The sequence below is a fragment of the Lepidochelys kempii genome, chromosome 13 (genome assembly GCF_965140285.1).
Source record: "Lepidochelys kempii isolate rLepKem1 chromosome 13, rLepKem1.hap1, whole genome shotgun sequence".
Taxonomy (NCBI): domain Eukaryota; kingdom Metazoa; phylum Chordata; order Testudines; family Cheloniidae; genus Lepidochelys; species Lepidochelys kempii.
In genome coordinates this window covers 20,565,880-20,590,988 of record NC_136392.1, presented here as the reverse complement: position 1 = coordinate 20,590,988, position 25,109 = coordinate 20,565,880, and the positions used below count along the sequence as shown (strand labels likewise).

The window sequence follows — 25,109 nt, the reverse complement described above, 5'->3', positions numbered from 1 at the left end:
TTTTCTTACAAGAAGACTTTTAATAGAAATAGAAGTAAATAGAAATAAAGAAATCCCCCCTGTAAAATCAGGATGGTAGATACCTTACAGGGTAATTAGATTCAAAACACAGAGAACCCCTCTAGGCAAAACCTTAAGTTACAAAAAAGATACACAGACAGAAATAGTTATTCTATTCAGCACAATTCTTTTCTCAGCCATTTAAAGAAATCATAATCTAACACATACCTAGCTAGATTACTTACTAAAAGTTCTAAGACTCCATTCCTGGTCTATCCCCGGCAGAAACCAGCATACAGACAGACACACAGACCCTTTGTTTCTCTCCCTCCTCCCAGCTTTTGAAAGCATCTTGTCTCCTCATGGGTCATTTTGGTCAGGTGCCAGCGAGGTTACCTTTAGCTTCTTAACCCTTTACAGGTGAGAGGAGCTTTCCCCTTTACAGGTGAGAGGAGCTTTCCCCTGGCCAGGAGGTATTTCAAAGGGGTTTACCCTTCCCTTTATATTTATGACAGATGTACTGGGGATAGTGATGGGGATGGGACAAAGAGCTTGCCTCATCCCTCTGCCCCAGCAGGTTAGTTTGAGCCAGTTCCAGCAGAGGGGTGCAGAGCAGCTGGATTTGGGGTTCTCTCACCCCATGGCACACTGCATGGATGCCATGATCACAGACCTGCCCAGAGGTGGGGCAAAAACTGTGCCAGGCCAAGCAAGTCTTTCAGTGAATATGACTATAGCGTATATAAAAAGGGCAAAGGCTCCCATGTGTTTGCTGCATGGTGCCTGGATGAGCTCTGTTTGCGGTACGTTTGCTGCGTGAGGCAAGGATGAGCTACAGAGGACCGAACCAAAGCCTGGAGCGGGGCTGGGGCTCCCATGGAGTTAGCAGGGGTTGTGCAGGTCTGGACAAGAGCAGGATTTGGTCCAGTGTCTTGAAAACAATGAGCTGCCCCTTAGACAGGCATGGAACATGGACCTTGAGAAACATGAAAATCCATCTTCCAAACCACTGGAAATAAAGTAACCTGAGCAGCATAATCCTAAACACGCCAGCCACAAGCCTGCACATGCCCGCAAGACACAGGCGTAAACAGACGGATCCTCCAGGAGCAGCGACGCCATTAGACGAGCGAAAGAAAGAGCCGTCTGTTGCAAAGCCCGCCCAGGATTCTGAAGTTCGCTTGACAGCAGCCTGTTTCTTCCGGGCCTCCTGGTATACCTTCAAGGGTTCAGGTGTAGGTTAAAAGCCAGTGTGGCTTTGGCAATTAAGTCATTTCTAAATCAGCCTGAACTGCCAAAACAGCATGTTTCAAAATATACTATCGGCCTTTTGATGGCGTGGTGATCTGAAGACTCTAAATAGAACTTTAAAGCCCACTTGTGTGTAGCACTCAGAGCTCCAGTTCCATGAAACATGGATTCTTCTTAAGGCAACTTTAACTCAGCAACTTGCTACCGAGCCACAGACTGCAGTGTGCGTGAGATGACAGGGCCAGTAACGGCCCAGAAAGCTCAGACTGTGCTACTTTTGACTGAAGTTTCTCTTTGTTTAAAGCCAAAATTTTCTTTTAAAGAAACAACCCCATTAGGGGCCACAAATAAAAGCACATTTGGGCTCAGATTCTCAGCTGCCATAAATCAATATCGCTCCACTGAAATCAGTGGCCCCAATGCAGGAATTACTGGGTGAAAAGCTCTTTGAGGTCAGACTAGGTGATCACAATGGAACTTGCTGGCCTTAAGGTCAATGACTCCATGAAATCAATGGCACCACTTGACACCAGCTAAAGAGCCAAACCATGACATCTGCAAAACGTCTAGTAAAAAGATCATTTGAACCAGTTAAACGCTCCTTGATGCATGGATTTATTGTTCATTTGTTAATAAATTTCACAAAGGGGTGATGCTTCCTTTTGAAACAATTCTCAACAAATCTAAAAAGAATAGACTGGGTATTTTATGCACAGATAGAGCACTTGGGAGGGGGCTAACCCCACGTCTTACAGACCACAGGGATGTTTGTACCAATCTCTCAGTGTTAATGTCAGTTTCAGGGATGCTGGCAGACCTTGTTCCAAGCCCTGTTTCTATGAAGATCCTCCACCATTCCAGGCTTGCTAGCTCTGCATGAAGAGGTGAAAATTGGTCCGAGTGAATTCCTGATGGATGCTGTTGAGTAAGGAATCAGAGTCCTGTGTCAGCTCTGGAAGGACCTGTAGGGCAGGGAGGAAGCTCTGCTCTGGGGTGTAAGTAAATGTGAACGAGCTGGAGTAGATCAGCCCATCGTTCCTTATGAGTGAGAGTGGGACGGTGATGGGGTATCTCAGCCATCGCCAGTCGCTGCCAAATGCCGAGACATCAGGGACCACACACACTAAGGACTTGGGGGTCCTGGGAACAGAGCGCAAAAAAAAAGAAACCACATATATTACTGTAGCCTTTCCAGAGAGAAGCCTCTGACCTGTCCTACTCACAACCCTAATGCAGCCTTTCTCCCATAGTGCCTTTGAATAGAGCAAATTCTATTTTGCCACCTCGTGGCAGGCATTTAGTGTTAGGATTAATGGCAGCTCCTCATTTGTCCAGTCTCCTTCCTTCTCTCTTTTGTCACTTTCTCCCTTTCCCCTCTGTTTTGGTGGGGTTCCTGTTCCAGGGTTTGGCCCTTTGGGCCCAGACTCTCACGCTCTTTTATTTTTGCCTCATGCCCATGCTGCAGATGGAGCAGACACGTACCTCCTGAAGTGGCCTCATGGAGGACCCATTCTCCCAGCCAGAGATCCCTTGCTGTAAATGCTGGCGTACTAGTCAATGTCCATCAAGTGCAATCCCGAGCTGGCACAGGCATGGATCAGATGCCCTAGGAAGCCTTTTCCATCTCTAATTACGATACTTGTGTACGTGTGTGTTATTTCCAGACTCGTCTTACTTTGTCTTGTGGGAAACCCAGCACAAAACTCCTACGTAGAGCAAAGCTCTTTGGGACCATAATAATGACAAAAAAAGCCTGCCAGATGTAGCCTTTAGGGATGGTGCCATTTATGCCACACACCACCACCATCACCTCCGCCTGTGTCTAAACATCAGCTCACCAGACTGGTTCACTGCTTTACCTGTACATAGTCTCAGCTTCCACATCTCCAAACCAGACCTTCAGATTTGCATGGAAATACTCGCCCTGCACCTCCAGCATCGCTACGTCCCCTCCGCCAGTCAGCTGTCACAACCAGAGCACAGGAGAGGGGGTTATATACCTTGCACCATGATGTACTGCTGCCCCAATAAGTTTCTGCAGGCGGCGATGTTCCAAGCTGGAGAGCTTGCTGTCCTCCCTGCAGAAGAGTGGGCAGTGCACACTGCCCTACCCCAGGGGAGGAGAGCTGGGCCCTGAGCTGTGAGTGGGCACAAGCAGAGGGAGTTGAGGAGACAATAGAACCAGTTATTGAGCAGAAGGGAAAAGATCAAAACTTATCGATTCCTCAAATCATCTGTGAAAAGTCTGCCCCTTCATTTGCACAGAGGGCAGAGTGTGGCAAGAGGCCTGGGGGTGCGGGGGAGGTGATTCAGAGGCACATGCAGAGCTAGGAGACAGGATTTGCAGCCTTAGCTTCGCTAAGCTAGGTTAATAAAAGCTGCGCACAGGATGACAAGATGGAAAGCCCTCCATACCTCCAGCATGGTTATAAGTGGGACTGGGCTCACGGGATCCTGAATGCAGGCCAGGCGGTCACTGAACGTGTACTCCACAGTCTCCGTTCCAATTATTGTCCAGCAGGAGCCATCGTTCAGCAGCTCACGGTTCGCTTCCTTTGGGCACGGAGATGCCTGCGTGGAATTTTACTGTCATGGAGGCCATGCGCCACGGTGGTGAGAGCCAGGGACTGAGACCCAGGACTCCTGGGTTCTATTCCTGACTCTGCCATGGTCTGCTCCACCTTTCTGTGCTGCTGTCTCAGCATCAAAGGGGATTAATAATATCTCTCGATCTTTGTAAAGGGGTCTGAGAGCCCTGAATGGAAGGTGCTGGACCACCACATTGCTATTGTTATTATTAGCCAGCCGCCGTGGCTCTGTGTTCAGGGATAGGGAGATGAACTCTGTGCTGACCCGAAGAAGAGGTCAAGATCAGTGACTTCACCCTGAAATGCTTCTGGCATAACAAAATCACATGGAAGCTTGGCTATGTGATGCTGTGGGAGGTGGCCAAAGAGGCAGGGCCAAGTGGATAGGAAGAGGTCTGTGTTGCTGTGGGGTGACAGGTAAAATTAGAGCAAGGCCCAGCATAGGCAGATCAGATTGGAGGGGTCTCCATGCATGGGTTCTCTCCCTGTTCTCACATTGCATAAAGGACTGAATTTTATTTGGGGATTGCACGGGGGTGGGCTTTAAGGTAAGGACCCCCCAAGTGATGGACTCAACAACAAGTAACAGGAGGGAGGAGCTGGAGGGAGTTTGCTCTCGCTAGCAGCTGGACAGTTTCCCAGTTCGTGCTGCATTACCTGGAACTGGATCACTTTCTCAGTTGAGAGACACAGGTACATCCGGTTGCTGCCCTGGAACTGGAAAGCGCACTTGTGGAGCTGGGAGATGGGCTCATCCACATCCAGCATGGCGTACTGCTTGGTGACTTTCCGAATGATCTGTGGGGAGGGACACACAGGCAGGCTGACCGGCTGCGAAGGGGAGCAGCTCAGTGGCTGCTCAGTGAACCGTCACCTCCAGAAAGTTCAGCATTTTTATCCTTCAAAGATTTTCTCAGCCCCAAACCTCCTCTGGGGCTGGTTGTGGGAATTCCCTGCTCCCTCCCCTATTGTCTGACATGGAACAAAATCAGCCCCCATCATTCTAGCCTGTCTCCTGCCACTGCCCTCCCATTTGCTACACCCGCACGGCTTGCAGAGCTGGATCATTTCCCAGTAGGCAGTGCTCCATCCTCATGACCTGAGGCACCAGGCCATATTGCATGCTGGGATCTGTTGTCTCCACAGGCCACACTTTGTTAATAAAGGTCAGGATGGCTGCAACCTGCTCCGTGTTATGCCACTGCTGCCAGCTGCTGGCTGAGCAAAGTTGAGGCATGGAGCCAGGGTTGCCAATTTGCTAATTGCAGGAAACTGAACACCCTTGCCCCGCCCCTTCTCCAAGGCCCCGCCCCCTGTTCACTTCATCCCCCCTCCCTCTGTTGCTTGCTCTCCCCCACCCTCACTCACTCGCTCATCTTCACCAGGTTGGGGCACGGGGTTGGGTGCGGGAGGGTGTGAGGACTCCAGCTGGGGGTGCGGGCTCTGGGGTGGGGGCAGGGATGAGGGGTTTGGGGTGCAGGAGCTGGCTCCAGGCTGGGGCCAAGGGGTTCAGAGTACAGGAGGGGGCTCAGGACTGGGGTAGGGGTGCGGGAGGGGCTGTGGGGTACGGACTCTGGGAGGAAGTTTGGGTGTGGGAGGGGGTTCCAAGCTGGAGCAGGGGCTTAGGGCACAGGAGGGGGTTTGGGGTACAGGCTCCAGGTGGCGCTGACCTCAGGTGGCTCCCAGGAAGCAATGACATGCCCCTCCAGCTCCTAGGCGGCAGCAGGGGGTGGGTGGTCAGGGGGCTCCGTGTGCTGCCCCCACCTGCAGGTACCACCCCCGCAGCTCCCATTAGCTCCAATGGGAGCTGCGGAGCCAGCCTAGGAGCCGGAGGGACATGCTGGCTGCTTCCCGGGAGCTGCGCAGAGCCAGCCATGGAGCCTGCCCACCCTGCTGGCACTGTGGTCAACTGGATTTTTAGTGGCCAGGTCAGCTGTGCTGACCGGAGCTGCCAGGGTCCCTGTTCGACCAGCGTTCTGGTCAAAAACCGGACGCCTGGCAACCCTACATGGAGCTGAAGCCGGAAGCATTCCCCATCCTATCCAGTGTCTGAGTTTCCTGGGAGCCTTACCAGGGGAGGCAGGGTAATGCCGGTGGCTGTGCAGATGAGCTGGACTACAGAGCCGTAGCGAATGTACCCTTCCCGCAATGGGAACTCACCCCGGATGCAGTGCTCATCAGCTTCCCATGGAAAGGAAAAGAGATGGAGAGTTACCAACCTGGAGCGAGAAGGAGGGAGCAGCTCCCTCTGGCTGTAGCTGCAGGACCAGGGTAGAGGAAAACTCTCTCTCATCACGAAGCCTGGCAGCAGGATGGATAAGGGGCTCCCTGGAGACTCTCCAGGCAACTGGTACCTTTCTTAGTATGAAGCTCACTCCAATTTGTGCATCTTGAAGACGCAGGGTAAATGCAGCCTGCAGAGGGCAGTGCTCCCCACAGGCAGTTCTCCACTGCGACTGGAGTAGGCAGGCCGGCACAATGGGAGCTGTAATCTCTGCAGGTGACACCTCCAGATTCACAACGGGGAGAGAGGCAGCCGAGATCCCTCACATTTCATACAAAGCGGGCCTGGCCATCAAGCTCCAGGCACATGCCAACGTGGACCTTGGACAGGCACAGCCTGAGCTGCCCTTGCTCAAGACCAGTAGGCTTTTAGGGCCCGATCCAAAACCTACTGCAGTTAATGGAAGTCTTTCCACTGACTTCAAAGGTCACTGGATCAGGCCCTTAGTGAGGAAAGGGCGTTGGGAGTCAGGGATGAGTTTAAACTGCTCCCAGCCCTTTCCCCTGCTGTCTCCTTCCTGGAGAATGACATGCCAGTGCAGGAGAAGGGAATCGGATTGTTACTGAGTCTGGGCAACACACTGGGACTCCAGGAGGCAGACATGGTGGCAAAGGGAAGTTAAGGCAGCTTGGAGACCCCAGGAACTGAGGGTTGGGGGGGATGGGGGACAGGAGGGGCATTCACAGGGAGGATAATTTCACACTGCCTGGGAGTACTGATAGCAGGTATCAAAGAAAACAATGTGGTCAAAAGAGGTTCCATCTTCTATCTATTCTTGGGACCTATTTAGCCCCATCCTTGTAGTATCGGAACGGGTGCTGCTTTTTAATGTAGCTATTCTCACAACACCCCTGGGAGGCAGGGCAGGGCTAGTACCGATGGGGGCTGAGGTCCAGACCCTCAACATACGTAGGCTTCTAACTTCCATTGACATCTGAGCATCTGGGCCTAAATGACTTACTGAAGATCATGTAGGAAGCCAGAACTGGAGTAGAGAATTGAATCCAGGTGTCTGAAATCCTGGACTAGCCATCTAATCAATGGACCATCCTTCTAGCCCCCTTAGAGCTCTGTCTGCAGGCAGGGAGGAGCAATGTGCTGCAAAGAGACACAGGCCTCCTGCTGGAAGCTGGCCTCAGGGGTTCCTGACATTTTTGAGAAAGATACTTCTGGTGACCTGTGATTATGACTCGTTAGAATCAATAAGCACCATCGGTCAGATTGGATTTGACTGCCCTGTTTGTCTTTCACTATTGCTATGCTTGGGTGGCCAAATCTACCCCTGCTGTTAATGGATGCTGCTCATGTGACTTCACCAGGGGCGTACCAGCAGTGAATTTGGCCCCGTGTGGACTGCTGGAGTTGGCAGAACATGTAAGGTCCTCACCCAGGTGCAGTGTGAATGCTGCCCATTGCCTTGCGCTCGCGATGAAGGTGCCACCCTCTACGGATAGATAACGGGTGCTGACTGTCTGGGAGCGGAGGCGGTTAAAGAGGGAAACCTTGGACCCAGATGAGATGCACACTGCAAAAGACAGACAGATGCCAGCATTAGCACTGATGGAAACTCACTGTAATCAGTATCAGCTTGCCCGAATACCGGAGCATGGCTGAGCGATTTGATAGCTGCCCAGGCCAGTTATTGCTTTGCGTAGAGTCAGGATAAAGAATGCAGTGAACCATCATGTTACAAAATCTTGTTCTTCTATGAGTCTTTGTCCACGTGGATCCCACGGGTGGTATGCATACACCTGCAGGTGCGTGAGTGGGATCCAGGCAGACAAAACACCTCGAAGAACCTGTGACTGTGAGGTAAGTAACCGTTCTTCTGCGCTGCCAACACTTCATAATATCTTCAAAATCAGTGACTGAAAAGACCTATTAAGTCCTATCTTGTGCAGTCTGGGGTTGCTTTCCCCTGCTCTACAGGTCATTAGCTAATGCTCCATGTGTTCTCATTGCCATATCAGCATGTTGGCTGAAAGCACTTCTCTGCCTCTCTGATTCCGCAGTGCTGTCACACTGGGGCTGGGGCTAGGCTGGTGTACACAACATAATGAACACTAGCCCTTTCTGGCTGGCTTTCCCTTTATCTGAGTACCAGCTGAGATGGCCTTTTATAAAGGGTGGGTGATGCCTTTGTCTGTATATGGAGATCTTTGAACAGAAACCCTGACAAAGGTTCTGCATTAGATCTTTACACAGCATGGTAGGATATATTTTTGAGAAAGTGGACATAAATATGCCCTGGTCCATTCTTCCTTCTGTTGACTTCATCGGGCTTTGGATCAGGCAGCCTATAGCACATAAGCCTGTCACACGTAAGGACTTGGCTTGTATTCAATCCGCCATCTGTGATAGTTTCTTGTTTGCTTTATATCAGTGCCCCATTATGATAAAACATCTGAAAAACCTGTTCAGGTATTAGCTACTCAGACAGCTGAAATGGGGCATGCTACTGAAGCAACGGAGAACAGAGCCAAGCTCTGCGATACAACCGCATTTGCTCCAACCCCTCAGACAGAGACAAACACCTACAAGATCTCTGTCAAGCTTTCTTACAACTACAATACCCACCTGCAGAAGTAAAGAAACAGATTGATAGAGCCAGAAGAGTTCCCAGAAGTTACCTACTACAGGACAGGCCTAACAAAGAAAATAACAGAACGCCACTAGCCGTCACCTTCAGCCCCCAACTAAAACCCCTCCAACGCATTATTAAGGATCTACAACCTATCCTAAAGGATGACCCAACACTCTCACAAATCTTGGGAGACAGGCCAGTCCTTGCCTACAGACAGCCCCGCAACCTGAAGCAAATACTCACCAACAACCACATACCACACAACAGAACCACTAACCCAGGAACTTATCCTTGCAACAAAGCCCGTTGCCAACTGTGCCCACATATCTATTCAGGGGACACCATCACAGGGCCTAATAACATCAGCCACACTATCAGAGGCTCGTTCACCTGCACATCCACCAATGTGATATATGCCATCATGTGCCAGCAATGCCCCTCTGCCATGTACATTGGTCAAACTGGACAGTCTCTACGTAAAAGAATAAATGGACACAAATCAGATGTCAAGAATTATAACATTCATAAACCAGTCGGAGAACACTTCAATCTCTCTGGTCACGCGATCACAGACATGAAGGTCGCTATCTTAAAACAAAAAAACTTCAAATCCAGACTCTAGCGAGAAACTGCTGAATTGGAATTCATTTGCAAATTGGATACTATTAATTTAGGCTTAAATAGAGACTTGGAGTGGCTAAGTCATTATGCAAGGTAGCCTGTTTCCTCTTGTTTTTTCCTACCCCCGCTCCCGCGCACATGTTCTGGTTTAACTTGCATTTTAACTTGAAGAGTGGTCAGTTTGGATGAGCTATTACCAGCAGGAGAGTGAGTTTGTGTGTGTATGGGGGTGGGGGGGATGTGAGAACCTGGATTTATGCAGGAAATAGCCCAGCTTGATTGTCATGCACATTGTGTAAAGAGTTTTCACTTTGGATGGGCTATCACCAGCAGGAGAGTGAATTTGTGTGGGGGGGTGGAGGGTGAGAAAACCTGGATTTGTGCTGGAAATCACTTTAGATAAGCTATTACCAGCAGGACAGTGGGGTGGGAATAGGTATTGTTTCATATTCTCTGTGTATATATAAAGCCTGCTGCAGTTTCCACGATATGCATCTGAGGAAGTGAGCTGTAGCTCACGAAAGCTTATGCTCTAATAAATTGGTTAGTCTCTAAGGTGCCACAAGTCCTCCTTTTCTTTTTGCGAATACAGACTAACACGGCTGTTACTCTGAAACCGGAGAACAGAGAGTATCCCAGAGATTGCTGTTAAAAACCCTTCAGCGCTCAGCTCCCATTGATGAGGCTGGCTCCCCTGCTACTTACAGTCTGTGTTCTTCAGGGACTGCTTCTTCTGCGAGGGTTTGGAAATCACTTTGATCAGCTTGCTATGGAAAGTGCCAATCTCCTGCCCATTGCTGAAGAAGAGCTTCAGAACCAGCCGGAAATGCTTCCTCTTCTCCGTGTCTGAGATGTAGAGCGCTTTGGCACAGCTGAACTCCTGTAAGTAACAAGGAGCTATTGTCATAGGCTGGAGATCGTGTCTGGAGTCTTTGGGTGCATCTTCACTGAAGAACTCCAGTGAGGGGACATACCGATATCTGCCTACCTAGATACCTAGAGAGATACCTGCTCACTTGTTCATTTCCTTTGCAGCTGGGGGGCTTTATCAGCTGTGAAAGTGAGAGGCTGGCCAACAGCACTGGCTAATGGTCGCTTAGTGCAGGCAAAATCCCCTGATAAATTCACCTCTGCTCATATACTGTTGTCCCCTGGCAGGAGACTTGACTGAGCAGAGAGTGATGAGCATTGCAGGGTACGGTTAAAGGGACAAATGGCCATGGAAACTGGGGAACTCCTAACTATCACAATGATGGGGCACTACTGTTGGCAGTGTTTATTATTTGTATTGCAGGAGGAGCTAGGAGCCCCAATCAGGGACCAGGACCCCATTGTGCACCAACTCTGTACAAAGACAGACCAAAAACACAATCCCTGCCCCTAGATGCTTTCAGTCTGTGTAAAGATGCTCATGGTGCTTTCCAGACAACAAACAAAAGACACAGGTCAAAGGAACTTGCCTTTTAGTTTAGATTGTATAAAAGAGTAAATAAAAAGAAGCCAGGAGCCCCTAGAGGCTGGGACCATGGCCCCACCAGCCCTTCTACCATATCAAGTTTTGCCTAATTAGTTGGTCAGGTATTTTAGGCAAAAGAACTTTAAAACTAGTGCATGTGTGAAAAAGGAAAAAAAATCACTGCCAAATTTTGCATGAAAATTTTCGCTCTTTTGTTACAAACTAATTTTGTTTCCTGGAACTTTTTGCTTTTATTTGAAATGTTGATGGTGAGACATTTTGGGTCCACAAAATGTCATAGGAAAATCCAGAAATCAACTTCCTCATGAAACGTCCCACTGAAGCAGAAGTGCTGGAAAGTGGAAGTGGCTATTTTTGAAACTATTCCTGCATGGGAGAAGAGACTGAGAGCTGACAGGTTTCAGAGTAACAGCCGTGTTAGTCTGTATTCGCAAAAAGAAAAGGAGTACTTGTGGCACCTTCGAGACTAACCAATTTATTAGAGCATAAGCTTTCGTGAGCTACAGCTCACTTCATCAGATGCATATCGTGGAAACTGCAGCAGACTTTATATATACACAGAGAATATGAACCAATACCTCCTCCCACCCCACTGTCCTGCTGGTAATAGCTTATCTAAAGTGATCATCAGGTGAGCCATTTCCAGCACAAATCCAGGTTTTCTCACCCTCCACCCCCCCACACAAATTCACTCTCCTGCTGGTGATAGCCCATCCAAAGTGAAAACTCTTTACACAATGTGCATGACAATCAAGTTGGGCTATTTCCTGCACAAATCCAGGTTTTCTCACATCCCCCCCACCCCCATACACACACAAACTCACACTCCTGCTGGTAATAGCTCATCCAAACTGACCACTCTTCAAGTTTAAATCCAAGTTAAACCAGAACATCTGCGGGGGGGGGGGGGGTAGGAAAAAACAAGAGGAAACAGGCTACCTTGCATAATGACTTAGCCACTCCAAGTCTCTATTTAAGCCTAAATTAATAGTATCCAATTTGCAAATGAATTCCAATTCAGCAGTTTCTCGCTGGAGTCTGGATTTGAAGTTTTTTTGTTTTAAGATAGCGACCTTCATGTCTGTGATTGTGTGACCAGAGAGATTGAAGTGTTCTCCGACTGGTTTATGAATGTTATAATTCTTGACATCTGATTTGTGTCCATTTATTCTTTTACGTAGAGACTGTCCAGTTTGACCAATGTACATGGCAGAGGGGCATTGCTGGCACATGATGGCATATATCACATTGGTGGATGTGCAGGTGAACGAGCCTCTGATAGTGTGGCTGATGTTATTAGGCCCTGTGATGGTGTCCCCTGAATAGATATGTGGGCACAATTGGCAATGGGCTTTGTTGCAAGGATAAGTTCCTGGGTTAGTGGTTCTGTTGTGTGGTATGTGATTGTTGGTGAGTATTTGCTTCAGGTTGCGGGGCTGTCTGTAGGCAAGGACTGGCCTGTCTCCCAAGATTTGTGAGAGTGTTGGGTCATCCTTTAGGATAGGTTGTAGATCCTTAATAATGCGTTGGAGGGGTTTTAGTTGGGGGCTGAAGGTGACGGCTAGTGGTGTTCTGTTATTTTCTTTGTTAGGCCTGTCCTGTAGTAGGTAACTTCTGGGAACTCTTCTGGCTCTATCAATCTGTTTCTTTACTTCTGCAGGTGGGTATTGTAGTTGTAAGAAAGCTTGACGGCTTGTAGTCCATCTTTGTGTGGAATGTTGGTGTAGAGGGCTTCTACATCCATAGTGGCCAGGGCATAGTGGCTACAGCATTTGCTCAAGAAACTTCCTGAAAAGCACAAGATCAAATCTGCACAGACACACCCCTGGAACCCCGACCTGGGATATTCTATCTACTACCCAAGATCCATAAACCTGGAAATCCTGGGCGCCCCATCATCTCAGGCATTGGCACCCTGAAAGCAGGATTGTCTGGCTATGTAGACTCCCTCCTCAGGCCCTACGCTACCAGCACTCCCAGCTACCTTCGAGACACCACTGACTTCCTGAGGAAACTTCAATCCATCGGTGATCTTCCTGATAACACCATCCTGGCCACTATGGATGTAGAAGCCCTCTACACCAACATTCCACACAAAGATGGACTACAAGCCGTCAAGAACACTATCCCCGATAATGTCACGGCTAACCTGGTGGCTGAACTTTGTGACTTTGTCCTTACCCATAACTACTTCACATTTGGGGACAATATATACCTTCAGATCAGCGGCACTGCTATGGGTACCCGCATGGCCCCACAGTATGCCAACATTTTTATAGCTGATTTAGAACAACGCTTCCTCAGCTCTCGTCCCCTAAAGCCCCTACTCTACTTGCGCTATATTGATGACATTTTCATCATCTGGACCCATGGAAAAGAAGCCCTTGAGGAATTCCACCATGATTTCAACAATTTCCATCCCACCACCAACCTCAGCCTGGTCCAGTCCACACAAGAGATCCACTTCCTGGACACTACAGTGCTAATAAACAATGGTCACATAAACACCACCCTATACCGGAAACCAACTGACCGCTATTCCTACCTGCATGCCTCCAGCTTTCACCCTGACCACACCACACGATCCATCGTCTACAGCCAAGCTCTGCGATGCAACCGCATTTGCTCCAACCCCTCAGACAGAGACAAACACCTACAAGATCTCTGTCAAGCTTTCTTACAACTACAATACCCACCTGCAGAAGTAAAGAAACAGATTGATAGAGCCAGAAGAGTTCCCAGAAGTCACCTACTACAGGACAGGCCTAACAAAGAAAATAACAGAACGCCACTAGCCGTCACCTTCAGCCCCCAACTAAAACCCCTCCAACGCATTATTAAGGATCTACAACCTATCCTAAAGGATGACCCAACACTCTCACAAATCTTGGGAGACAGGCCAGTCCTTGCCTACAGACAGCCCCGCAACCTGAAGCAAATACTCACCAACAATCACATACCACACAACAGAACCACTAACCCAGGAACTTATCCTTGCAACAAAGCCCGTTGCCAATTGTGCCCACATATCTATTCAGGGGACACCATCACAGGGCCTAATAACATCAGCCACACTATCAGAGGCTCGTTCACCTGCACATCCACCAATGTGATATATGCCATCATGTGCCAGCAATGCCCCTCTGCCATGTACATTGGTCAAACTGGACAGTCTCTACGTAAAAGAATAAATGGACACAAATCAGATGTTAAGAATTATAACATTCATAAACCAGTCGGAGAACACTTCAATCTCTCTGGTCACGCAATCACAGACATGAAGGTCGCTATCTTAAAACAAAAAAACTTCAAATCCAGACTCCAGCGAGAAACTGCTGAATTGGAATTCATTTGCAAATTGGATACTATTAATTTAGGCTTAAATAGAGACTTGGAGTGGCTAAGTCATTATGCAAGGTAGCCTGTTTCCTCTTGTTTTTTCCTACCCTCCCCCCCGCCGGATGTTCTGGTTTAACTTGGATTTAAACTTGAAGAGTGGTCAGTTTGGATGAGCTATTACCAGCAGGAGAGTGAGTTTGTGTGTGTATGGGGGTGGGGGGGATGTGAGAAAACCTGGATTTGTGCAGGAAATAGCCCAACTTGATTGTCATGCACATTGTGTAAAGAGTTTTCACTTTGGATGGGCTATCACCAGCAGGAGAGTGAATTTGTGTGGGGGGGTGGAGGGTGAGAAAACCTGGATTTGTGCTGGAAATGGCTCACCTGATGATCACTTTAGATAAGCTATTACCAGCAGGACAGTGGGGTGGGAGGAGGTATTGGTTCATATTCTCTGTGTATATATAAAGTCTGCTGCAGTTTCCACGATATGCATCTGATGAAGTGAGCTGTAGCTCACGAAAGCTTATGCTCTAATAAATTGGTTAGTCTCGAAGGTGCCACAAGTACTCCTTTTCTTTTTGAGAGCTGACAGAAACTTTTCCATGTGTGTTTGTTTCTATCTACCCACCTATCGGAGATGGTTAGCATAGGCCCTGATCCTGAAAACTCTTACTCACATGCTGAACTTTACACACGATTGGTCCCGCTTGGCTCAATGTAAATGAGCATGGCCAGGTTAGTAGGGTGGGACCTTAGACTGTAAGCTCTTTGGGGCAAGAACTATATCTTCATATGTGTTTACAATGCACCCAGTCCAAGGAGGCCCTGATCCTGGCTGAGGCCTCTGGGTACTATAATAAGGAGTACTGCAGAAAGGGAGCTGGGGGTCATAGTGAACCACAAGCTAAATATGAGTCAACAGTGTAACGCTGTTCCAAAAAAAGCGAACATCATTCTGGGATGTATTAACAGAAGTGGTGTAAGCAAGACACGAGAAGTAATTCTTCCACTCTACTCTACGCTGTGTGACAAAGTTCCTGCTCTACCTTGGTGGGTCTTGCGCTTATTGGTGGATTTGCTAGCCTTGGAGCTTCACGGCAGCCCTCAGCTTGGCCGTTTTTCTGAACCCACAGTCCAGGTCGACTCCTCCTGTGTCTGACCAGGAGTTGGGAGGATCTGGGGGGAACCTGGGCCCGCCCTCTACTCCGGGTTCCAGCCCAGGGCCCTGTGGAATGCAGCTGTCTAGAGTGCCTCCTGGAACAGCTGTGTGATAGCTACAACTCCCTGGACTACTTCCCCATGGCCTCCTCCCAACACCTTCTTTATCCTCGCCATCGGACCTTCCTCTTGGTGTCTGATAATGCTTGTACACCTCAGTCCTCCAGCAGTCCGCATTCTCACTCTCAGCTCCTAGTGCTTCTTGCTCCCAGCTCCTCACACACACACCACAAACTGAAGTGAGCTCCTTTTTAAAACCCAGGTGCCCTGATTAGCCTGCCTTAATTGATTCTAGCAGTTTCTTGATTGGCTGCAGGTGTTCTAATCAGCCTGTCTTAATGGTCTCCAGAAGGTTCCTGATTGTTCTGGAACTTTCCCTTTTACCTTACTCAGAGAAAGGGGACCTACTTAGCCTGGGGCTAATATATCTGCCTTCTATTACTCTCCTGTAGACATCTGGCCTGACCCTGTCACAGCTGATTAGGCCTCAACTGGAGTATTGTGTCCAGTTCTGGGTGCCACATTTCAGGAAAGATGTGGGCAAATTGGAAAAAGTCCAGAGAAGAGCAACAAAAAGGATTAAAGGTCTAGAAAACATGACCTATGAGGGAAGATTGAAAAAATTGGGTTTGTTTAGTCTGGAAAAGAGAATACTGAGAGGGGATATGAGAACAGTTTTCAAGTATATAAAAGGTTGTTACAAGGAAGAGGGAGAAAAATTGTTCTCCTTAACCTCTGAGGATAGGACAAGAAGCAATGGGCTTAAATTGCAGCAAGGGTGGTTTAGGTTGGACATTAGGAAAAACTTCCTAACTGTCAGGGTGGTTAAGCACTGGAATAAATTGCTTAGGGAGGTTGTGGAATCTCCATCATTGGAGATTTATAAGAGCAGGTTAGACAAACACCTGTCAGGGATGGTCTAGATAATACTTAGTCCTGCCATGAGTGCAGGGGACTGGACTAGATGATCTCTCGAGGTCCCTTCCAGTCATACAGTTCTATGATAAACAGCAATACAGAGAGGGAGAGAGCAACAACAAGGCTCCCTTTCACTTGCAACACTAGGCAAAGGTGTAAGACAGTCATTTAATTCAGCAACTCAACCTGCACCGGATTCCTGCCCAACCTGAGCACGATGACATGTGCAGAAGAGAATCCCAGCACCATCAGTGCACAGCATGGTGCTACCAACTGGCTCCTATTAGTCATGTGGCTGAACATACAGCTCTCCAAACTACGATGCCTGGGCCTCGTAGAAGGGGTATCTTCAGTAATGCTCTCCCTCTAACCAGTTTCAGTGTCCACCTTATAACAACAAAGACTTCAGTTGAAAGGATGCCCTTCATGCTGGTGTGGGGATGGGAGAGCCGCAGGGGGCTGCAGGAGCCAGATGGCTGTTCGTCTCTGTCCTTCCTTAAGTGCTTTGGGTTTTCAGAAAGGAAACTGCCCACCTTGCACTGTGCTGTGTGTATTAACGATGATTCTTAAGCACCACCGCATGAAGGGCCCAGAAGACAAGACCTCCTTCACCAGAGCCACCATCACCTTGCTCTCTACACCCAAGAAAATGCACTGCAGGATAAAGCAGCTCCCACTAGGACATAATGGGGTCCATTCAGAGGAGCTATAGGTTCATTTAAAGGGGGAAATGATTAGAGATGTTATTTCAGGTGGAGCGAAGAGCTGAGGAATGGCAGAGGCTTTATTTACACTGGGGCTAGAGAATTCCAAATGGAAATTAATGTTCACATGTGATTTACCCAACATAACACAAGAAATCTCCCTAGGTTTACAGTTTCCCAGTCACCTTGGCGCTTCAGCTGCACTGATATGCCTAGCTGTAGATGTGAGGGAAGCACTGCAAACACAAAGGTCCTTTTTGTTATATTTCTGGCCAACCCCAGACCCCACATTCTTCAGAGCCCCAAGATAATACTTGATAGATTTCTTTCCCTATAGGAAGATGCCAAGTTATAGCTCCAGCCCATGACGTTTGTGACAGGTTGGTGTTTTCGTTAGCAGTTTATCTGTAAAAGAAAGACCACGCTCTCATTTTGTGATGAGTGGCATTGCCATTTGTCAGGAGAATACTATGGGCTGGGGAAACTGCGTAATCCCTGGCCATCCTCCAGCCACAAGGGCCAGGAAGTTGAAAAGATGGTGACAAAGAAAGATCGGTTTCCTGGCAAGCCATGAGTGAAGAGCACTCAGAATGCTGCAGGGAGATGCCAGGTCACATGTGACTAGGGGGCGGGGGAGCCTAGAGAGGTGTTGTGTGAGTGCGTGTCGGGGGAGTCACTTTACTCAGCTTACCTTGGAGTCTGGCTGCTCCTCAAAGTTGAGTTTCTGGGTCTCCATGTGGCTGCTGCCCATGCTGTCCAGGCCCATGTACCCGCACACCCTGAAACCAGCCTCTCCCAAATCCTTCGCTGGAAAAGAGGAGGAGAAACATTTCCCAGACACAGAAACCTGGACACTGGGTGAAACCAATGGAGCTGGGACCGTGGAGCTAGAGCGAGAGGGTTGGGGCTGCTGCTGCTGCTCAGACTGCTGGTGGCAATGGAGAAAGTGGGAGGGCTGAGCTGTTGTTGTCCCCCATGCCCTCGCTAGAGAGAGAAAGAGGGGTACTGACCCCCGAGAGGGCACAAGCAGGGGAACCTCCCCAGAAGCATCTTTGGGACACTTGGACACTTCTGGTCTCCAGCCGCCCTGATATAAGATGCTGCTTTCCTGCATCTCACCCTCCCTACCCTGCACCCCTAGACACCTTCGACAACAGGCTCGGCAGCTTATCCCGACTGCCCTGCTTCACCATCTCCCCCCGCCCCCAATCCTGGTCTCCATCCCCCTTCTGTTCCTCCTGGCTCTGATCTTCCTGCTTCCCTTCTCCCACATCCCTGTCTCTCCACCCCTCCAACATCTTACCTTCCCGTATCCTCCCCCACCTGGGCTGCACATTCCCCTCCCCAGAGCACATTCCAGAAGCCCCTTGTTCTGCTAAGTATGTAGGATGTCTTCACCTATGCACAAACACAACACCCAGCAGGGACGGAGGGGGGCACGTGTCAAGAGATGGAGAGCTATATCAAGCTGCGATTGTAACGACCTTAAATATCCAGGACAGGACATTTGTCACCCTTGTCCTCTCCACTGCTATCCCCAATCCAGCGTTTGCTGCTTCCACTTGTAGGTCTTTGTCTGTCATTTAGGTTGTAAGCTCTTTGGGACAGGGACCTGGGGTGAAAGCCTTACTCCACTGAAATCAATGGCAAAACTCCCCTTGACTTCAGTGGGGCCAGGATTTCACTGTGTCTTTATTTATTCACCTGCACGGTACCTTGCATGCTTTGGGGCACTCAGTGAGTGAATAATGAAAATAACAGGGCAGAGCTGCATGGGGGCAATGGGAAACATTTTCCTTTTCTGGGGACCCACGGAAGTGAAATTTTCTGCATGTTTTACCAGCACTGAGAACCTTTTCACCCCGTTCTGCTGGCCACCAAGTGCAGCATTTCCTACCCTTACGGGCACCCACGCCACTCAGATGCTAATTATGTCGGTACTGTTTTTGCAGTCATTGTTTCACAGTGATCATAACTAACGACTGAAGCAATGAAGCCCCCTGCGCTATCTGAAATGAGTGTGCCCACTGCCATCCCGACATGACCCTGCACACAGCACCCCTTTCAGCAGAGCCAGGTTTTGCCTGACCACCACTCTGAGCCCCTGCTGTGTCAATGAATCTGGAGGCTGTCGAACCCTCTCTGTGGTCAGGACACATTTCCTGCAGCTGGCAGCCTGACCTAGAGCACTGCTGCAGGCATTGTGGTGTTTTCTCAGGCTCTCGGCTGCCTGGCGGGCCCCTTGAATCCCTCACAATGATTAATTCCCTGGTCTGTGGCTCTGAGGGTGTGTCTACCCTGCCGTCCGAGGTGTGATGGCAGCTCATGTAGCATATCCCTGGTGTGGACTGTACAAGCCCCCCTGGAACCCTGGCTACGTACTCGCTTTGCTAGCACGTGCTGGGTTCTGTGTTACTCTCACTTCACTGCTATTTTAGCCTTGCTAGCTAGATTAAAGTTAGCCCAGGTATGCCTATGAGCTGCAGTCACTCCTCCCCCTGCAGTATAGATATACCCTTCATTTTGGTTGGATACCTTAGGCCAAACTCAGTCCTGACAAATGGGGGAACCTTGCTTCTTGATTTCTGTGGGAGCGACACGGGCTCAGAACCTCTCAGGTTCTGGTCCAGAGCTAGGAACTGGCTGTGCTGTTTAAGGGGATGGTTGACTAGAAGGTTTTGTGTAGGGCTCAAGTCAAGGGCTCAATAACTCCATCCACACAGAGAGCTAGGAAACTACTCCCTGGCAAAGGCCTTGATTCACCAGCATTTACGAAGGGTAAAGTCCTTGGCCCAAATACAGAAGTTCTTACTCAGTTGACACTCCCATTGCCTTTTTTTTTTTTAAAAAAAAACAAAAAACCTTTTGTTATTTTGGCTGAAAACCTGAATATTTTTGATGAAAAATTCCATTTTATAGAAAAGCCATTTTTCACGGATAAAAGATTTTCATGAAAAATTTTAGACAATCTCCTGGTCCCAACCTCCTTTGCCTCCCTGCATAATCCCCTTCCCCTCAGGTCCTGATCCTCACGTCTTGTCCCCATTCTCCTCAGCAGATCACATGTGGTGCCTTCAGACGCTCCTTAGAGGAAGTGCCTCTGATCTTTGGCATTTTTAATGGCCTCTTTTCAGATTCTCTCCAGTGGATCAGTCCTGCGGATGGAACATGCACTGCTTCTTCCCATCAGCTCAAGCCTAGTTCCATCTCTTCCTTTGCTGCTTTTCATCACCCCCACTCCACCCTTTCCTGTGAACTTGAGCTAATAGAGCTGAACAAATACATAATTTGATGAATTTAACCTTGTGATCTGTTTGAGTACATGAACTACGTATTCATTTGTCATGGGTAGTCGCTCTGTTAAAGCTCAAGAACTCAAACACTAACAGGTCAAATATACACACAAACTGAAAACCACTTGCATGTCTGAATGAATATTTGCAGACAGCTTTTCCCACTGTGCTCAGTTCTGCTTATCGGAAGTGGATGAGTGGCAGGACTTCTTCAGGCATATGTGGCTTTCTTCTGCTCTTACCTTTCATCTGTTCCTGCTTCAGTTTCCATCCTGGTCCAGTCAGATAAACACAAGGTGGGGGGCAGAAAAACCTGACAAAACAAAATAGCATCTTTGTTAAGTGAACAGTACCGTAAGGAACTTCACCAAGAAGGGTTGTTTCTTTGTATGATTGTGAATCCAGAGTCTTCTTCATTGCTTAACCAAGTGAGAGATGCTTAGACATGACCTGCTTCGGGGTCACTAATGCCAGCATATACCTGGAGCAGGTCTAGGGTACAGATCAAGTACTCTGAATTGCTATCTCTGTAGTGACCGTTGGATGGAGCCCAGTACTGCAGGGTATTAGTCTGGCAAGCAGCTTAGATTGAACACACTGGTAAGACAGTTATAAAAATTGGAAGAGCTACATCAGCTAGGGCAAAAATCTTAACAGTTAGCTCATCTGTTGTTTTGCCACCCAGGGTGTGTTTTCACAGGAGATGCACCCACAAAAATGTGGATGCCCGCGTCGCAACTGTATTTGCACGTATAGATATGTGCAAAGTGCGCAGTCATGCCATCTGCATGACCAATGGTGGGTCTTTGCAGGCACCGAATCATAGAACCGTAGGGCTGGAAGGTGCCTCAAGAGGTGACGTATCCATTTCCCGGCGCCGAGGCAGGATGACGTATACCTAGACCATCCTGGACAGGTGTTGGGGCCACGATGGGAGGGAGCTCAGTGCACTCGTTATTCCTGTCTCTCTTTGGCCTAAATAGTCTGCCATGTTGCGAACATCTTCCCATCTGTTCTCGTGCGAGCCCCGCCCCGGGTTCCTCAGGCAGAGGATGGATGCGGTTGCACAATTAAACCTGTTTCTGGCTATAAGACTCTGGTGACCTGCAGACCTATCAGGCTGTAACGGTTTTACCTGTCTCAGTGTGTGAAGACCCAGAGCACGCCCCTAACTTGAAGCACCTGAGGAGGATGTGAAGGCAGCAGCTGTTCAACCATGTAGAGTGCCATTAGCAAGGGGTCAGCGTGAGTTAGGTCATGCTGAGACAGTTCTTTTAGCTTCTCCTTGCATGACAAACCAACCACATCCAGTACCCTGCGCAGCACCGGAGAGACGAGACTGCCTCTCGCCACAATGTCCATCCCCCTGACCCAGATGCCCGCATGTGCGGCCACATCTATCAGGTGCTCTCTTATTGGAACATGCCAGCCCTACCCAAGGGCAGATGGCTGAGAGGGCGCATAGGGAAAGCTGATTTCAGATCTTCGCTCCTTGAGTCAAGGGAGAATTTGTCATAGAGAATTTTTCAGCTTGGAATGTGGAAGTTTGAGCAGGTTGAGAACACAGTTTGTATTCACAGCCAGCTCCTGAGACCAGTGCAAACAAATCTATAGCCAAAGTTTTGGAAACACATTTTCCTGTGTTTTATTTGGGTTTCCACTGTCTTTGCATTCATGTGAATGGTGCAGATTCATCCCATATTGATACTGTGTAAAATGTTAGCAATGAAAACACAAGTCTGGGCTGGTTCCATATTTCTGGGTCCTAATCTTCTTGGATAGGTGTTTATTTAAACAAGTTAGCTACAGTATAGGACCCTGAATTCCCATATCCAGGAAAAATAGCACTAGCTTATTTAAACTTTAACCTAGAAGCTTCGTGCTAGCTCGTAATCACTTTTTAGATTTCGCTTCTGTTTTCCTTGCCAAACCCACAAAAATCTGCTTCCCAGCATCCTTTGCACCACGCCTCAACCAGGGTGCACCAGGGCTATGTCTTTGGTTAGCCCCAGTGACGCAGCAGCTCCACTCGCTGGCTCAGCGCCCCAAGAGGATAACAATCTCAGGGCTGTTTGAAATGGGCCTGAACCAAAATCCCAGATCCAAACACCCGTAAACTCTGGCAAAGGCTGGATCCGGATCTGCATTTTGCAGCTAGCTGCAATCTCTACAGCGGATCAAACTCGGAGCTCACAGCCGCCCTCTGGGGAAGGTTGGATCTCAACTCTACAGCCAGGGCCCACCTCTGTGAAAAGTATCTTCCATTGATCCAGTGACCGGAGAGGGAGGGGAAAAAAGCAAAACCCCACCCTCAGTACAATTGGGTCTCTCTCAACCTCCTACAGAGAGATGACATGACTAGAGGGGAGAGAAAAGCATGAGAGTGAAGTGCAGAGGAAAGGAGAGAATGGCAAAGCAGAAAGGAAGGAAGGAATCTAACGGACCTAGACAATGACTGTTAAACAGAGTGAGGATGGGCTGCAGCAAAGATTAATTGCTGAGGGCACTCCAGCGAGCTGCGTGAGGGAGGTGAAATGGCCAGTGGTGTCCCACAGGGGTCAGTGTTCAGCCCTTCCCACCATTTCATTAATCCAGGACAGAGTGTTCGGGGCAGGGACTGCCTTTTTGTTATCTGTCTGGGCACTGCCTAGCGCAGGGGGCCCTGAGCGGGACGCTTCGGTGCCACCATCATAATCATCATGAATGACTGTATTGTTCTGAGGCTGTGTGAAGGTTGAAAGGTGAATATAATTGGTTATGTTAGCTCATCTGCTTCATCAGACTAGATAACGAAACCCTAGGGAGTTTTAAAGGGAGTTGTAAGAGTCTGGTTTTTGGAAGGTGATATCTAAATGCAGGGCTGTATAAGAAGCCAGGCAAATCTCCTACCTTTTTTCACTGCCGTATGATTTCTGTGCGACTTTTGCATGCAGTATAAGCACAGTCTGGTCAGCTGGGAGCTGCAGATATCTACGCACTCCGTCCCGGAGAAGGTCAAGTTGATCTGGATTGGATCTAAAAGAGAGTCCCGAGTAGTACCCTAGCAAAGGGGACACAACGCTTGGCTTCCTACCATCCCCCTACTGCTTGATACCGTCCCGGACCCAGAGCCACCCTGAGGAGTATTTAACATGGAGACAGCCAGCACAGGCACCTTACCTGGAGGTGATAGCCTTCTGTCCCCCATTCCCCTGCACCGGACCTTGACAATAGAACTACTTACAGCCAGGTGCTGCAAACCCCACTCTGCTTACTGCACCGGTATGATATTGCATAAAACACCACCAGGAACAGTCACAGGTTTGAGACACCCCCCTCCCCTGCATCACTATCTGCAATCAAGGCGTCTGGTGCCTCTCTCTGTAAGAGCTGCTGTTTTAATAATACTTCCCAGCAGGAGCCCAGTTTAATGATGCGAACTAGGACAAGAGGAATCCCGTTAGAACGCACTGGGAATGGGAAAGTTTCAAAGCTGCTGTAAGACAAGTGCTATCATTAAAATTGTTTGGTTAGTTTACCCGCTACTTTCTCCAGCCTTCAGTAAAAGACAGACAGGGAAAGCTTACCTTAACAGCTTGGAAACATTCCCATTGCTTCCTAATGAGAAAGCGCATCCTTTCACTCCTCCTCTCAGTCCCATGTTATAAAGATAGTGACGTTCTGATTGTTCATGATGTTCTTGTCTCATACACATGGCCCTTAACGGCACCGGGGCCAGCTTCTCAGATGCTCTGCATCTTGGGCAGTTGCATGCTACTGAACTGGAGCGGTGGCATTTTACACCCAGTCTCCATTCTCTGTGCACTGGTGTAAATGAATGCACATGGTGCTGGGCAATGGGAAATCAGGTAATGTTATCTATAGTGATCCCCTCCTCCTTGTAACTGACAATAGTTACAGTCTCATTTATACCACACTGGAGTTTTCCACCATCTAATGTGCTATCTTTACATGCATTCTGTTTAACGTGTATTTATTTTTATATCGCCCCTCAGTACATTATGAATGTTTATGGAAGGTAATAATGAACATGGCTGGGGAGCTACTATTCTTGGAATCGGGAGCTGTTATTTGGTTACTGCCAGTGATTGTTCCGTGGAAATGTCCCCATTTTGCTTCAATGCAAACTAAAAACCAAGGGCCAGATTCTCAGCTGGTGGAAATTGGCATAGCTCCATTGACTTCAGTGGAATTACCCATGCTGAGGATCTGGCCCTTAGACTTTGTTAACATGGTAGGTTATGTTTCCACTGACTGTAGGCAGATAAGCCCAGTCTAAATCACACAGGGCCTTCGCTGTGTTGTGCTGGAACCTGACCACAGGATGCTTGTTTTAAAGGGACGTCAGGCATAGAGAAGCTGGAAAGTTAAGTAGTTCACGGGCACGGTGGAGATGCACTGTACTGCTGCCTCACCTTTGCAGGAAGTGAAATTCACTCCATGCAGAGCACTAGTACAGCGCCTGCAAAACGTTCCACAAAACTAGGAAAGTGTGGGTTAGGTGGGGGCATGGGCCTTGCGCTTCAGTTGGGCCTAGGAGCTACTTCCTTAATGGAAGGAAACCTGCGAGGGAGGAAGTAGAAGCTGTTTGGACAGGCCTCTTCTCATTCCCACACTTAGGGAAGACACTTCTTTGGTGCAGGGCAGTCAGTGAAGCCAGTGAAAATGTACCCATCATCTTAGGGCCACACTAGCCAAATACGGCAAGGACATCAGTTAAACTGAGCTCACTTGTTTCTTGGCTCCATGTCCAGTGACACACACACACACACACACTCTCACAGGGTGTTCATACACACAGGACCAGGGACCACCTGGACATCTTTGGC

At 48.7% G+C, this 25,109-nt stretch overlaps 1 protein-coding gene across 1 annotated transcript; it reads right to left on the bottom strand.

Annotated features, from left to right (window-relative positions):
• Window positions 1–1,866: 1,866 nt before the first annotated feature.
• On the bottom strand, window positions 1,867–23,920 carry RBPJL (recombination signal binding protein for immunoglobulin kappa J region like). The gene is made up of 11 exons (XM_073309548.1): window positions 23,847–23,920; window positions 23,170–23,295; window positions 20,523–20,593; window positions 17,679–17,794; window positions 10,034–10,208; window positions 7,511–7,648; window positions 5,911–6,020; window positions 4,497–4,637; window positions 3,667–3,822; window positions 3,111–3,214; window positions 1,867–2,391 (listed from the first exon to the last, which is right to left on the bottom strand). Exons 1-11 carry the CDS (start codon window positions 23,918–23,920, stop codon window positions 2,118–2,120), a joined length of 1,485 nt encoding a protein of 494 aa, XP_073165649.1. The 3' UTR covers window positions 1,867–2,117.
• Between the last annotated feature and the right edge of the window lie 1,189 nt (window positions 23,921–25,109).

Bases quoted from the DNA above. Each gene is read 5' to 3' on its own strand.
- RBPJL (XM_073309548.1), bottom strand. From the start codon at position 23,920: ATGGGACTGAGAGGAGGAGTGAAAGGATGCGCTTTCTCATTAGGAAGC. The intron at 3,823-4,496 runs GTAATGCAGCAC...AATTCCACGCAG, and splicing joins AGAAAGTGATCCAGTTCCAG to GCATCTCCGTGCCCAAAGGA. The intron at 3,215-3,666 runs GTATGGAGGGCT...TGGTTGTGACAG, and splicing joins CACTTATAACCATGCTGGAG to CTGACTGGCGGAGGGGACGT.